This window comes from Nicrophorus vespilloides, unplaced genomic scaffold, assembly GCF_001412225.1.
Source record: "Nicrophorus vespilloides isolate i.1.1-1 unplaced genomic scaffold, Nicve_v1.0, whole genome shotgun sequence".
In the NCBI taxonomy this organism is placed as follows: domain Eukaryota; kingdom Metazoa; phylum Arthropoda; class Insecta; order Coleoptera; family Silphidae; genus Nicrophorus; species Nicrophorus vespilloides.
Window position 1 is genome coordinate 1 of NW_017097861.1, and position 17,656 is coordinate 17,656.

At 28.6% G+C, this 17,656-nt stretch overlaps 1 protein-coding gene across 1 annotated transcript; it reads right to left on the bottom strand.

Annotated features, from left to right (window-relative positions):
- Positions 1-673: 673 nt before the first annotated feature.
- LOC108561220 (unconventional myosin-Va-like) lies at positions 674-16,940 on the bottom strand (the record flags this gene model as incomplete). Its single annotated transcript, XM_017919065.1, has 2 exons — positions 16,560-16,940; positions 674-1,001 (listed from the first exon to the last, which is right to left on the bottom strand). Coding segments are annotated over exons 1-2 (355 nt in total), but the record flags the coding sequence as incomplete, so codon positions are not given.
- Between the last annotated feature and the right edge of the window lie 716 nt (positions 16,941-17,656).

The following is a 17,656-nucleotide window of genomic DNA, read 5'->3' on the forward strand; positions in this document are numbered from 1 at the left end:
TGTATTCACATTTTATTGATTTTCTCGAAAACTATAATACATAGAAAGAATCCAAAAGATGATATTAAAGCTGAATGTTTGGGAATGTAGCAAGTATTCATACTATTCTGTGGATTGTAGCGTTTGGCTGTAATTCGCGTTCAAATTTTGAAAAATATGCTCGAAAAAGCAGTGTTTTCACATTTCATTGATTTTCTTATCTTATTCTTATCCATATTGCTGTAATACGCGTTCAAAATTGAAAAATTGAAATTAGAACGTTCGAAAAAGCAGCGTTTTCATATTTCATTGGTTTACTCGGAAACTATAACTATATATAATCCAATAGAATCTAGAGAATGCAATTTGCTGTCAAAAACAAGTGTACTGAAGATTCCATCAAAAAAAAGTAAAGTTTTTAGTTGAATATATCGTTATTTTTATGTCAGTGAAAACTAAAAACATAAATCATTTCCGGCTTTTAACCCACTGGCTTGAAGGAAGCAATCGTTAATATTACGTTAGCGGCAGGAAGACGATCAATACGAATTTGCAGTGCAATAAGATAACATAAAGCGGTTTCCTTTTGCCCGAGAGTAGAAATTGTTGTTATTAACATGCAAACAGCAATCTCAAACGATTGCTTCCGACGTATATAAAAGTTCCATTACATTTACATTATGCAAAGTATTACCGTATATTGGAAGATCATCGTAGGGATTGATGGCTACCAACACGATGCCACAGTACGTGTAGATGTCTTTGTGCTGGCAGAATCTGACCTGTAGGTTGTATAGAACGGCAGGTTCGTGCAGGTACGACAGCGAAGTCAGATCGTTTTCGCCGATGAGGATTTGCGGATTGCGGAGGAACGGAAGTTCCTTCTCGGCTTTCACCTGGAGACTCTTTTGTTCGTTGTTCTCTGTAAGAACCTGCAGAGTTTTCTTTGAAGGCGAGTAGTCTTCCTGCAGTTCCGCCGCCTCCCATATCCTCTCTGGATGAGGTATCCATACCTTCGCTCCCTGTCAAAAACAAATAAATACTTAGTACAGTTTCATACAAATAATGCCATACATATTAATTCTATTCATTATATTTCTTCCATACTAACTTAAGTATAGTTATTTACATCAAAATAAGAAAATATACCGTATTCATTGATGATCGTTCCACAAGGTCATAACATAAAAACTATTCCTTTCTAAATACCCAACAATTATAATGATACCAACAAGAAACATCATCAACATGTCATTTAAAACTATTAAAGTGGTAATCATAGGACATAATGATCTAACTTTAATTCCATTATAACTTGAAAGATATTAACGAATTATAAAAAATCTGTTCTTGATCTTCCACTTGGTACAAATCTAACCGCATAGAGAATAAACACACATGTTGCCAACATATTTTATGAAAGTAATGAAAACACGAAAACCCTAGAAATATATTATTTATTTGGAACATTTGTAAAACTATTGGAAATTTTATCGAGGAAATGTATACTTGCTAAGTAACTTTTGCAAGTACTTATGAACTAATTTAAAATAAATCATGTAGAACAGCGGTTCTGGGTTACCATTCAAAATAGAGTCACGTTATAAATAGGTTGCAAAATGACAGCTGTCACCTTGTGTCAAAGCAAATAATTTGTGAAAAACTATTGGCGTTTGTAGTACAAATATGGTTGAGAAACGCTGATTTAGAATATCCACCATTCACACTGTAATTTATAAAAAAAACAATATTGTAAATAAATATTAGTAAATAAATTATATTATAAAAAATAAATAGGATTTTCTTATAATTTAACAAATAGTGAAGTGAAGTGTGCAGAGGAAAAGAAGAACAAGTACATGTAATAATAACTTTGACTACAAAATAATTCTGTCCAGTGTCAATGTCCTACACTGATTATATAATAATTGACTTGAATTATTTCGAAAACGGTGAGTAATTTGCTACAAAAATTATTGTTTAATTTTCTCGCAGAAATAGCGATTGCGTGCTGCTTGCAACCAAAACCAGTTGTTAGTAAATAAATTATAGTATACATTGAAACATTGCTTCTTTACAGTAACATTTCATTGAATCATTAGTAATAATTTAATATTTCGAACTTTGTTGAAAGATTGTCCTTAACTTTCTATTTGTATTTCAAGCAGTTGTGTAGATTAAGTAAAACAAATATTAATCCAATAATTATAAAGTTATAAACATCTACTTAGTCAAGAATATCGATTTATACTAAAATTTAAAGATTCAATTTGTTAATTTATGAAATATAGTTTTCAAATTTAGATGAATTTGAACTGTATTTCTCTCTATTGATTATTATTGCATTTATACATCATTTTCTAACGAAATTCAATACAAAGTTATATAAATTATTCAGCAAGAAAAAGCTAATTAATTTATTGAATAACTTAATAGAATACTAATTCTTCCTATTATAATAGTAAAATTAAACAACGCTTTATTAAACTGTGCACTGATTAAGAACCGAACCCGTCTTCCGTCCTATAAACTTATGATGCATGAACGTTTAAACATTCCTCGAAGTATATATACATTATATTTACGTATCGGTATATAATGTACTTTAATTGCGACACGTCTTATTAAAATGAATCATTTACGCTAGAAGTACACGTAATTGCCATGCAATGGTAATAAGGTAATAATCAAAAGAGATTTATACGTTTCAGGTGAAAAAGTATTTGGCATTCACACATAAACAATTTTTTTTGCAAATGGTATACTGATGTTCTTAAATGGATTTAGGTATTAGCCTAATTCAAATAATGATCTATGAAATGAGTAAACTGTCATATTTATGACATTCGAGCTGTCTAAGTTGCAGAAACAAAATGTATGCTTCGAAAAAGAGATGTTTACACTCTTAAATTTGTGATATTAGCTCGAAATAGCAGCGTATTATTCCAATTACTCAATAACTAATCATGTTACATACACAAATTAATTATGCAATTAAAGGCAAATGTGCAGGGTTTAAAATGTAATACCATCAGATTAGTGTGATTTATTGATGTATGCTGTCAAATTTAAACAAACATTTTTTAAGCTTCGAGAAAGCACGTGTCTTCACGTTTTATTCAATTAGTCTATATCTATGCATGTCACATACTTAAATTAATAATGTATTTGAAGTCAAATGTATAAGCTTTCAAATGACAAACTGTTTGATTGGTGGCATTTATCAATTTTTTGTAATGAGCTGTCAAATTTGGAAATCAGTGTCATCACGTTTTTTTTTTTTTAATTTTTTGTTAACTATTTATATAAGATACACAAATTAATAATGCAATTGAACTTATAAAATGTCTTGACTTGAATATTTACTGATTTATTGTAATGAAAGTTACAGAAACATTTTTCAGTCTCAAAAAAACTAATATTTTTCTTGATAACAACGGTTGCTATAAATAAAACTTCAACAAAACTTGTATATCCAATAACTCAAAAATTATGACCCACTTTTGGACGTGTCACGTTCAATATTAAGTTTAGTCTGGTAAAAGCAATGTAGTCATAAGCTTTGTAGCGTGTCTAATTATTTAAATGCAATCTCTTTGATGCAGTGATTATATAGCATAATTTAAAGAGAGATCAATAACAGAATAACCACTTAGTACATTAGGTTATATAACTTATAATCAAACATATTGTATAATATCAACTTTATATTTTATAAAATAACAATATGTTCGATATAACTGTTATTTTCTAAGCAATTTTTACATTTTAATAAAAATGTAGATTAGAAATATTGGTATTGTTTAAATTCAAATATTTATATTATTAGCTTTACATTTATATGTTAACATATTTATATTTTTCTGTAGTTTTTCAATGATTTTATATTGAAATATTATCAAACGAGTAAATTATCCTTGCATACGATTTGGTATTGTTAATCTTTGGCGCATTTCGAAGTGTTCTTCAAATCTTAAAATGGGCCCACGGTAACGTGGGACCCAAGAACTGACACTCCACCTCTGTTATTATTTTTTTTAACTGGTTCATAGGGCCCATAAGTAAATGAATAAAACATATTTGGTACCAAGACTATTTAACTCTTTGAAGTGCCAGACATTCCTCAATATATTAACAAATATCTAAACAACTAAATCAGACAGCTACGTCAACATCCAATGGTATGGCCTAGCAAGATTCATCTTTTGACAAAAACCAAATTAAATGATAATTCCTCTTTCCTGGACATTTTCTAGAGAGTTATAATACTGCCTCACTAGGCATGTTCAAAAGGTGGGACAATTCGTGTCCCACCGCCCATCAAAGAGCCTCAAAATATTGAATAATAATTAAATATATTATGATCTATGTATAAGAGACATCCACAAAATCTTAGTCAATTATTGTATAATCAAATACATAAGTACAAAGAAATCTGCACCTATAAACTATAAACAATCCCATGAATACTGATACGTTTTTCGAATACTCCGAATTCTAGTACTGTCGGGATTTTAATACTCTAGGGATTGCGAATGTCGGAATTTCGGTTGTTATTATCAGCATTAGATTTAATTAAAATCAAGTATATTTCGAAATATATCAATAATTTAATGGATGGATAGAGGAGAAAGTTATTTTTATTATCTATTTCAAAATGCAAAAGAAAGTTCGGATTATTTGAATAAAAAAACAAAATTTAAAACACTTTTATTTTCAATCGTGGAACGTTTTCTTCATATATTTGAAAGTGAATTATCAATCAATCAGTAAATAAATAAAAATAGACACAAAACAACATATTAACAGAACCAACCGGATTGAAATTATCGATAAGAACAGGTAATTATTAAATAAAGGTTAGCGCGTTTTAAACTCGCGAAGAACTAGAAATAAAACAATAAAGCGTTTTGTGAAAGTGCTAAACACAATCTCTTGAAATGTTCAGTAAATTATATCATAGCTAAAAGGTTCCACCGAACCCGTAACGTAAGAGAGAGAGAGAGAGTTTGCATTATGCAATACCGGTTATGGATTTTTTTTCGCTCCAACGGGACACGAAATATTCAAATAACCCACGCCAAAAGCGGAATTGATTTACATACGAGAGCAAACTTTACCAACTTTTTTTTCCTGCATTGTTGTATATTAGATTAGGTCTACGCTAAAATCTTATTCGGCTACATTACTACGTTATACTTGTCAAGTAACATCTCAAGTAATTGGCACGCCAAAAGAGGAATCGATTTACATACGAAAGCGAGGTTTTTGTACACCTTTTTTCTGCATTGTTGTATATTTGATTAGGTCTATGAGCAAATATTACTCGGCCTCATTACTACGCGATACTTGTCAAGTAACATCTCAAGTATTGGCAACTTGCGACATGTGTACCATACATCACTAAAAAACTAATTAAGTAATAAAAAAAATAATAGTTTTATTACAATTACATAATCGTAATATTCCTGTAGACCAGCGTTTCTCAACCTTTTTTTGCTACACGACTCAACATATTCGAGTTGTCCTACACCCAAATTATTAACATTAACTAGTTCCTCGCTTTGACACATGATAATAGCTTTCATTAAAAATCTAATTTTGGGTCACAAACCATAGGTTTGTACATTTGAACATTGCAGATTTGAACTTTCACCTCTTCTCATACTTCCCGTTTTTTAGAACTGCAAAAAAGATAAATAAATGCACCTTTTCTCTCTGATGGGATCACGCGAAATCTTTGCAAGGTGTAATTAGAGGTGGAAGGGAAAGAGAACGGAATTTACTCACGCCATTTCTTATTACAGATTTTAGAGCTCGATAAAAATCGTTTGCTTCGTATGTAGCTTGGAATTGGAATGGTAACGAGAAGATCGATAGAAAATATATTGAAGTAATCATTAACTACAATATTGGTTTAACGTTGGGTTCGTTACGGCTTTTATTAGATTACGAATTTTATTAGATGATGAACCATTAAATTTAAGCATCATTTAACACAGGGTTTCCCAAAATTTGAAATCTTGAAATTTTTAAGGTACACATTGTTTATTTTTTAGTGTAGATAATAACATACAATCAATATAATTTATAAAATATGAGAATATATGAGAATTAATTCCCCATAACACTGGTGTTTTGGAAACATTAAGTTGTAATTATTCATTACATTTCCAATTCATAATGATTCACGAATTTCATATAATCTATATTAACTAAGCAAATATAAATCTTTGAAAAGTCATATAAAGAAATCATTCATTTTTAATCGTTCGTTTAATTTGTAAATTCATGATGAATCACGAATTAAAAACGAGAATAATCCCAAAATAAATTTTATATAATCTAATTTTTTTTTTATAATTCCAGATACAACTTTGTATAATAGTTTTATCTTAGTATATTAGACTTATCTTTGACGAGTAATTAAATAGATATGGAAAGTTTATAAACTTTTAAGCATAATTTATATTAATAATAATCTTTGAATGCAATTAGAATTAACAAAAAAATAATAATAATTAAGATATTCCATAAAATTATCTGTAGACTTGAATTTAAAATGATTTAATTAAAAATATAAACTTTTTTTTATATGTAGATTGCTAATGATCATAAAGTTATGTAATTTATTGGAGTATTAACAAAAGAGATTTTGAAATTTATATTGCTTATCTAATTGTAGAAAAACTCTGTTTGAAACTAAAGATCATAATTTTTTTTTTAATAATTTCTAAATTTTGAAAGAATAACAATAATTATTTAATATTTAGTTTATATTCTTATTAACACATTATGTCACCTTTATATTCAACAAAAAATTTAACCAATGATTCTTCTATTCATTAATTTATTCTTAATATTTTATTTACAATATGTTCAAAATAATAACTTTCTTTTAGAAAACTAAAACTTTATCTAAATTTGTAAATTGCGACTGCAACGATAAAATGTTTGTTTTCTTAGCTTGTTTCATAATTCGAAAGTCCATACATAATTTAATTATATTCATTTCTTTGTTTTAATTAATTTAATTTCTATTTATTTTTGTCAAAATAACAGATTATTCTCGTTATACATAATGTATGTGAGATTTCCTTATTTATAATTCGCTTCTATTTTCATTTTACAGTTCTACATAAATACTTTTTGGTGAAAGAGAGATGTCAATAAACTTTGGACAGAAGAAAGGAATTCTTTAAAAAAAAAGTCATAGTCTACCCACGATATGTTAATTTCTCGAACAAACGTTGAAAAATTATAAGAAAAAAAAAAATAACTAAACGTTGTTAACCTTCAGGTATTAATTAGTTCATCGTTCGAAGCGACAAATTTTGTTAAATTTACTATTTTTTCTTTAATTTTCATACGCTTTGGTTGTTTATTATTTATTTGCGGTCAATGTCTACAATATAGAAAAAATACAGCAAAGTTTTGACTACAAAAATTATAAAGAAAAAATGGTTTCTTTTATAAAAATAACAAAATTTTATTTCTTTCAATTTTGTTGATTTTTACATAAATATTGATTGATTTTTATTTAGTTTTGGTCAATCTCTGCAATATCAAAGAAATAGATCTCTTACAACGTAAAATTTACGAAAATTATATAAAAAATAATAACAGTTAAGTTAGTAGATATTTATAGAAAACAGCTGAATTTTATTTCCTTTTTTTGTATGATTTTGTCTTCAGTAAACGTATGGAAAAGAAGCGGTGGAATACTGTGAGATTGCGATCTGGATCGATGAAAGTGTATTGAATTCAAATGAAGCGAAGAGAATGGAACGTTGAAAACAAACCAAAAAAAAAAGAGGAGGACTTACGGGACATGCATTGAATCCTATCATTTCGCCCACGAAATGAGCAAAAAGATGGTATTGTTACGTGGAACTTCTCACGAGAAAAATAACACGTCATTGGCACTGACAAGTTTAATAATGTATTTGTCAACTTCCCATAAATAACATATTTCGTAGAAACATAACTATCTGCAAGATGTTTTTGTTTGAACTTTTTACTTAATCAAATTTGTATTTCGAAAGAATATGAATTAGAATAAATTTAAGGAAAAGTAAATTACACATTTGCTTGAAGAAAACTTAGTTTTTAACGCAATTATATTTGCTGAACAACTATGTATATGAATTATGGTTTTCTAACGAAGAAGACAAATTGAAACTGTATTTATTGGCTCCGCGTCAAGTCGATCCAAATACGCTGCAGAGATTGTTACTTGCTTTCAAAAACAGATCAATAACTCAAGAAAAATTGTATATTATTATGATGTAACCAAATCTAATCTATTCGATAGGATTTATATACAAACTAAGCTATACGTAATTACATCATGTATTCCACTATTTTGTTATATTTCAATTAAACTAAAGACCAAACAAACATAATAATAGTAAAATTTATTAATTTCCGCAATTCCGCAATTTAAAGTTCCATTTAACATTAAAAAATAACATACAAGAATTTAGAAATGTTATCCAGATATTCCAAACAATAATGACAAAAATGACGATGAAAGATTAAAAAAAAAAACTTTGTTAGATAGAAAATGATGACAAAATTAAAGTAATTTTTGACGAAAAAGATTTTAAAACGCACTTAAATGACAAATGAAAATCCTGATTTAGGAAAAAGTGTTATTGTTAGGCGATCAGTGTTAAATGTATAAACTACAAATCAGTAATTGTTAAATGATAGAGAAAAAGTAAATAAATTCAACTTTTCAAACTCATATTTTAATGTTATTTCAAGTTTTCTTTGATTGAAAAAAAGATATTTTAATTTTCTTTACAAAGTTTTGCTTATTATATTCGTTAATCGAAGTATGAATTATAACAAAGAAGAATTTTGAACTTTGCAACGTTTTTACTGCAGAAATTCTTACGTACATTCAAAAACAGATCAATAAAATAGAAAAGAAATCAATTACAATACTATTGAATAATCATCATCATCATATTTCATACTAACCACTGTACGAAGAATCAAAAACAGACGAATTCTAGCATTTACTAAATTTAGCATCGAATTTGCTTTTACTAAAAAGTGAAATTGCTGTGAAGCAAACAAAATTAGCACATGCTACATTTACCATGGAACGATATAATATTGAAAAAATAACAAAGAATAATCAATATTACGTGACAACTTTTTAAGTAAGCAAAATAAATAAAGCTTATTTTATTATTAATAACACAAATGTATCCTTTGTATCAGTTAACTTTTTTGAAATTATATATATTTTTAACACAAAAGTGAAGTATTTAAAGGTCCATATGCTGAACCTCATTCATTTCACTGTCCATCTGTGATGAATGATGGCCCTATTGCTGCAAGCACCGAGAGGGCTCACAAAGGGCTTGGCTTGACTAGGATTTGAATCTTACTATTAACTATTCGGTTATTAGCGCCCTATATATAATTAAAAATAAATATGAATGGACATGCTCATTCTATGAAACTGAATAATTAGTAGTACTTTAATCTAAAAATGTACATGATATCTGAGAATTGTGTAATGGGAAGTGAGATTATTGAATGGAAACTCGAGATAAATGTCTATCTATCTGCCATTTACTGTAAAGTTATACTGAATTTTAAATATCACTCCTGGTATTGGATTACAACGTGCAGCATTAGTTATTCCACACTCATGTGAAATGTTTGTACGTTCGTATTTTGCGACCCGCATTCCGAATTCGTATTAGTCGTATAGTGTAACCTTTTACCAAGACCAACATTGTACAACAAGTTGTATTACATTCTATTTACATTTATAATAAGTTGCACATTTTTTTCAATTATAAAAAAAAACAGTTTTAATATAATACTTAAATAATTTAATCAGGATTTTGTGCAACAATGCACAAATAATGATGATATCTATAACAATTTTCTGTGATTGGTTAACAAAAGTAGTCAAATGCAAATTGTTTGTAGCGTTTCATTAAAATCTTTAATTGTGTAACAAAATTTCTTTGGAAATGGCAACAAAATTGATTGAATCATGAAAGCATACAATTGTTTTTATTAATATGCAAAGAAAGAATGTAAATCACGTTGAAGAAAGAAAATATAAACGTTTTTTTTACAAAGATTTAGAAAATTTTGATCTTTCGTCATCATTTGAAAGCCCATATTGATTTCTCCTAGCAAACCAGAAATGATTGAACCAAAGGAGAATCTGGAAACTGAAAGCTATTTCAAACATGTTGATTTACCAAATTTTAGATTTGAATTCTTAAGATTACGTTATTGAATTAATGTTTTACATATTTTGAGTAATTCATTCATTCTAAGAATTAAAAATATTGTTTGGTTTTCTTGAATTCTTTTATCAAAAATTCTATTATTAGTTATTAAAATTTTCTTGAAGACAACATTCTTAGATAATGCATTACATTTTTGGTTCATTCTAATTCAATATTTATCGAATTAAGAGTATAATATGTGATTCTTCATTATTAATCTTGTCTGGAGGAAAAAGAAGTTGTGATTACTGAAATTATTCTTCAAGTACAAACATCTAAATGGCAGAAATGTGTAGAAGTTTCATTTTAAAATTCTATGAAATAAGTATATGACCTTTACGGAATTTATGTTGCATAGAAGAAATATGGCTAAGTTTTTTTGAACTACAAAATTTTGCATAAATTACATAAGAAAAAACATTTCTTTGTTGGTTTGAACGACTAAATTTCATAAAAAACGATATATGGAGCTATTGGACTATAGACTAAGTTTGTTAAGTAAGATTTACTGCAATAACTACGATTTAAAAAAAAATCTAGTAATACTAACTGTTTAAATATTTTGTAATAAGACTAAGTTAACTAAGTTAATTTTTGTGACCTATTTATAAAGACATATCAAAACATATTTGTGACAATTCGAATTGCAAAGATTGTTATTGTTATGGAATTACAGCAAAGAAAATGCAGACACACGATGTTTTGTTAAAAGTAGGTCACGAAACTCTCGGAACACTTACGAAAAAAAAAAAAGAAAGAACAGCGCCGCAGTGCCCGTATACACGCACATATGCAACGATAATGTGCGCCCTTACGTTGCGTTTCGCTACGTTAATTTTGCTTCGACAATATGAATAATTCAGATTGCGTAAGGTCTCGTATCTGGTCGCCAGGTAATGACAGTTTATATGCTCGTTGGACAGTTACAACAATCATAATAGCTGTATATTTTTTTATGATTTGATTTGCAATTCCATCCACATGAATAATATTCAATTATTTTGTGCAAATTTCTAAGATTTTTAGTGAACAAAAGTGCATTGATATAGACGTTTGCGCGTTACAGATCAACACTGCCAGCCAGATGTGTGTTTCGGTCTGTATGAATCGATACAGATGTACTTGTATCGAAGGTCGTGAGCATCTGATGATATCGGGCATTGTGCCAATCAGTATACTATTAAAACTGAACCAACTACATTCAATTAAGGACTGAATTTATTTAGATTTTCAAATACAGTTTCTGATAATTATGAAACATTGTAAGATATGCAAACTAATTAATCTTATTCTGAATTTATCGAAGATAAATAATGAAAAAAAAAGAAATATTTTAATATACTCAAAAGTCTTGAAATCTCTGAAGAGTTCATACAGCTAAAATCTAAAAATCCCTGATTTTGTCACAGTTTTTGATTGTTTGGAATAATATAAAATTTGTATTTTTGTTTTCATTATATATGAACATGAAAAATATTGCTTTTCTGTAAGTCTGTTATACACCAAGTAACTTCTACAAAGTACGTATGAATTGTAAAAGTATAATTATAAAAATATAATTTGGTTTTATGAGGCGTAAGTCTGTTACTCATCAAATAATTTCTACAAGCACTTATGAACTTACAAAGTGTAGCTTTAGATTTAATAACGTGTAATAAAGTGTAGCTTTAGCTTCGATGACGTTTAAGTATATTACACACCGATTAACTTGCACAAAACACTTATGAATTGGAGATGTATAGCTTTAGATTTGATGAAGTGTAAGTGTGTTACTTATCAAATAATGTGTACAAATGCTTATGAACTTAAAAGTAGAACTTTAACTGCGATGACGTTAAAATGTATTACACACCAAGTAATTTGCACAAAGTACTTATGAAATGGAGAATTATAGCTTTAGATTTGATGAGGTGTAAGTATGTTACTTATCAAATAATGTGTACAAATGCTTATGAACTTAAAAGTAGAACTTTAGCTGCGATGACGTTAAAATGTATTACACACCAAGTAACTTGCACAAAGTACTTATGAATTGGAGAATTATAGCTTTAGATTTGATGAGGTGTAAGTTGTTACTTAAATAATGTGTACAAATGCTTATGAACTTAAAAGTAGAACTTTAGCTGATGACGTTAAAATGTATTACACACCAAGTAACTTGCACAAAGTACTTATGAATTGGAGAAATACAGCTTTAGATATGATGAGGTGTAAGTGTGTAATTACTTATCAAATAGAGTATACAAATGCTTATGAACTTAAAAGTAAAGCTTTAGTTTCGACAACGTTTAAGTGTATTACAAACCAAGTAACTTATACAAAGTACTTATAAATTGCAAAGTACAGTTTTAGATTTTATGAGGTGTAAGTGTGTTACTTATAAAATAGTGTATACAAATGCTTATGAACTTAAAAATAGAGCTTTAGCTTCGATGACGTTTATGTATATTACATACCAAGTAACTTGCACAAAGTACTTATTAATTGGAGATGTATAGCTTTAGATTTGACGAGATATAAGTGTGTTACTTATCAAATAATGTGTACTTATCGAAAGCTAAAGCTCTACTTTTAACGTTTCCAAGTAACAAGTATAAAATACTTATTAATTGGAGAAGTACAGGTTTAAATTTGATGATATGATAGTCTGTCACTCATCAAATAATTTGCATTAGTACTTATGAATTTGAAAAGCTTTAGTTTCGTGTAATTCTGTTACACACCAAATAACTTGTACAAAATTCTGATGAATTCAACAAGTATAGCTTTATATTAGATGTTCTGTAAGAATGTTATTCGCCAAAAAACGTATACGATGAGAAACAGAAAGTATTTAAGAACATGAGAACTATGAGGTATAAGTCAGTTACTAACCAAATAACTTGTACAAGTACTTATATAACAAGATACTTGTAGAGGCTTAGATATGATTGTAAATCCTATGGAATTTTAATCTTTAGTTATACGCTCAACAACATACAACAAGCATAATTGCAGTTTAATCATTCGGCATTTACTGAAGTAATTCATGTTATGGAACGAGTCTATTATACATATTGAATGTAGACAAAGGGGGCGCCGCTCCTCGAAAACCGAAGAGACCTAAAGTTCAATCAAAGTTCAGCAACTTCGAATCTCGTCCACTTTCTCATCACGCACATGTATTATATGGGTGGAGGAAGAGGTGAATGAGGAGAAAGAGGAGGAAAAGGAGGTAACAGCCAACGGCGACTATTTTGTCAATAATTTCGTACACCAAATTCCATTCAATTCACGTTACGTATAAATAGATCGGTCACGTATCGACGGTTCGAATTTATTAAACGAAATCTATTTTTATTCATCCGAATGGAACGCATTGTATTTACCATGCTTCGCTTAACGTCGTTTATGTTGAAGAGCAGCAATCACCGAATCATACGCTGCAGAAGACTTGGAATACATAATACTATGTATTTACCATCTATTTGCAATTTGAAAAACCGCACTGTGAATTTGTAAATTATATATTTAGGTAATTTTATTTATAAATTTATCATTTCAAGATAATATATGTAAATTAAAATATTTCAATTTAAAGAAATATATTCACAAAATCTATTGATTATAATAGAGAATAATCCAATGATTATAAAATGATAACAATATTTATTATTTACCTTAACGATAGGAATTTATTACATTAAATAATTAATCAATAAACCTAATGAATCATTATTATTATTATTATAAATGGTATTAAATTAATAATATATAACTTATTAGAACTAACTATTAAACAGTCAAACGTTAAAAAAGGCTGACACTGCCTAGGATAGTTAAGCAATGAATGACGTGGATAGTATTTGAATTGGTGATTTTACCTGTTTACTTTATTAAATTCATCTTCTAAAATGTCTTAATTTGTTGTTATTATTATTATTTATTTTTTTGTAACTTTAAAAATACAAATATATAAAACTTTTAAAATAATTATAAATTAATTATACTTACAATAAACACTAATTTGTATTAATTAATTTCAAAGAATTGTATGTTATAATCTTTTTACTAATATTATTTTCATCTAACATTTGCAAATGAAAAAAAGCAATTCCCGTTTTGTAAGTTTTATATATAAAACACATAATAACTACGTGTTTTTTTTTATTGGATCGTTGAAACAAGAGTTTATTCGTTGTGTAGAAACGTTTTGTATCGAGCGATGCAGTCAACTGTAACTTCTCACACTGCGGAACAAATTGGATGGATCAAAATAAATCGTGGATCTCGCAGAAACCACGAAACATACCAGAAATTATACACGCTAAATCAAATTTAACGATAGAAACAAATGCTTTAAAGATGGAATTTTTAATTATGGTTACATCAAGAGATGGCGCTACAAAATTAAGTATTTTTGAATAATTATAAACAAAAAGTTGTTTATAAAGAAATTCATGGATATATTTTTTTTTAATGTTTCTAAAAATAAGTTAAGCAAATTATTGTTTTATAGATTGAAAAGTAATTTTATTGTAATTAATTGAAGTTAAAGTTCACTTGGTAATTGAGATAATAACACGTTATTGTTTTAGGAGATTTTGTTGAATTGGAACTATTTGTAAAAATTACAAAAACAAGAAATTTTGGAAAACAAAAGTTTGTTTGGTGCACTAAATTGTTACATACATCATTCATAATGATTTTAATGAAATTATTAGGTTAAAACAATAACTTGAAATCTGACAATATAAAGAAAAGATCAATATACTATTGAAGTTAACCTAATCATCATAATGGTAACTATCCACCGGGAAAGATTATCCATTTAATGTCAATGTTCACATTGATGAACAAATTGTGAATAAAATTATAAAAAATATCTTTAATATTAAATAATAGTGACGAAATAAAATATATGTTAAGTTAAAAAATGTAACTATTAGTAACATTTTTTGGGAATATGAATGGAAGATTCTAATTTCAAATTGATGATGAATATAAGAGGTTATTGATGTAGCGAAATGCGGTTTTGAACGGAACTACGTCGAAGGGCGTGTGTTCGAGGGTTCGACTGGATTTGTTTGGGTCAGGTCAGGGTAACCTCTCTCACTTCGCGCTGCCATCTAAAACCATGCAAACTCAGTACATTTATACACGTACAATACAAAGCACATAATTCCCAATTGGGATTACATTTATACAAATTACTCTAAATTTAACAAAAATAATTGTATTTCGCCTATTTAAATTTGTTATTGTGTTAAAAAACTAAACTAAACTTTTATATAGTACTAAATTGGTAGAATTTCGTTATGTTATTAATTATAAATTTTAAATACATATTGGTAACTTATAATTAAAAAACTCATTTTGTACTGAAAATACTGAATAATTTAGAAATTTTTAAGAACGAAAACATTTTACACGAATCGAATGTTTCTGTACATAATATGCAACATTTTAGTTGATTATAACAATACAGTGTCTTTATATTAAGTACACATATAGAATTTGTCTGTAAAGTGGTAATAATGAAAATGAACTGATATGTGATATATTTATAGATTATTGATCTTAAAATTGTTGCCCCGCCTTAAGATTTGTTCTTAAAATAAATTTCTTGTATAAAATAATAAGATAATAGGAGACAATACAAGTTTATGCTTTAATATATTTGTAGACAATTGTAATTTGCAAATTACTTAGGATACTTGTCTTTTGGGTATTTTCCCAATTTAATTTTGTAACTTTATATTATAAAACATTTTAGTAAATGTAATATCTGGAAGTGGAAATTAATTATAAGATTGCAATCAATTAGATTTAAATACTTATCTATAATTGCATTAAGTTTATTTATAATTTTTGATATATTTGATAACACGAATTGGTGCATTTTAAATACAAAAAAAAATCCTGTCTTTGATAATTAAGTATGCGTCATGTATCCACTAATCTTCCTTTATCAGATGTTACAATAAACAATTTTGTGACATATTTTCTGTTTATTGTCTAAATATAGACGATTCCACGTTTCATTTCATTTCCACGTTACAAAGCGTAAGATAAAAACAATAGCTATATAATCGGGAGTTTACCAGATGGCGGTTACAGCAGCGAATTCAAATCCATCCAGATTATTTCAAACGTTGCGTTTAAAGTGGACAGAAAAAAGTATGCGTTATCACGTCGTAAAATGCATGTGACGTTATCGGTGTCGAATTTAAAATGCTCAACTTCTGAGATGATAACGAAAATCGAAGAATGATGAAAAAAAAAACAAATCAAAACCGAAATGTTTGGTTTGTTAAGAAGAGATGTTCGTACCTTCGTGTAAAGTTCTAATGTTGTCATATTGTTGTTTTTGTTGTTTTGATCTCGTGTTTTTCTCCCCCGAAAAAAAGTGGACGACTTTTGTGAAGAGGTCCTGGATTATGAGAGATCCTTCCTGCAGTTCAGCGGCGTACACCCGTATCGCACATTTTTCCGTACGTTCGTTTTGCTTTACAACACTCACACAATATTATGTACGCGCTTTTTTTTTCTTTACTTGAGCACGACAACGATACGAAATATTTAGTTAGTAAAAGTGTATGCTTTATGTATGCGGTGTGTATGTTAGTAAGTGTTGTGCTCCTCCGTTCGCGATATACGTACGCGTTTGTGAGATAAGGAGAGAAACACGCGAGCCGGACGGATCCGAATCCTGCGGCGCGCAAAGTGCGCATCAGTTCTGCGCAATCCAACCGAAATGCCATGTGTTAAATTAAAGATCCTGCCGGGACGAGTGGGTCAGGATACGTGGGTGCTTTTTCGGATAGGAGCGACATCTGCCGGTGGACGCTTTGATCGTGCTGCTCCAATCACAGGTGTTACAGGTGAACTGTCTTACCTGTATTGAAGTTAGTTCGGGGCGCGTTCCGGTAGAGAGAGCTACATGTTCCGTTATTTACCTTTAATGGACATCAAACTTATAGATAACGTATAGATACATTCCTGTGCTCTTATCCATGTTGTTGTAATACGCATTCAAAGTTGAAAAATTGAAATAAGAACGTTCGAAAAAGCAGTGTTTTCACATTTCATTGATTTATTCGAAAACTATAACAGATACAATGAGTCCAATATATGCATATGAAAGCTGAATATTTGGGGAATCCAGCAAGTACAGACACATTCCTGTACTCTTATCCATATTGCTGTAATACTCGTTCAAAGTTGAAAAATTGAAATAATAACGTTCGAGAAAGCAATGTCTTCACATTTCGTTGATTTACTCTAAAACTATAATAGATAGAATGAATACAATATATGCATATGAAAGCTGAATGTATGGGGAATCCAGCAAGTATAGATACATTTTTGTGCCCTTATCCATATTGCTGTAATACGCATTCAAAATTGAAAAATTGAAATAATAACGT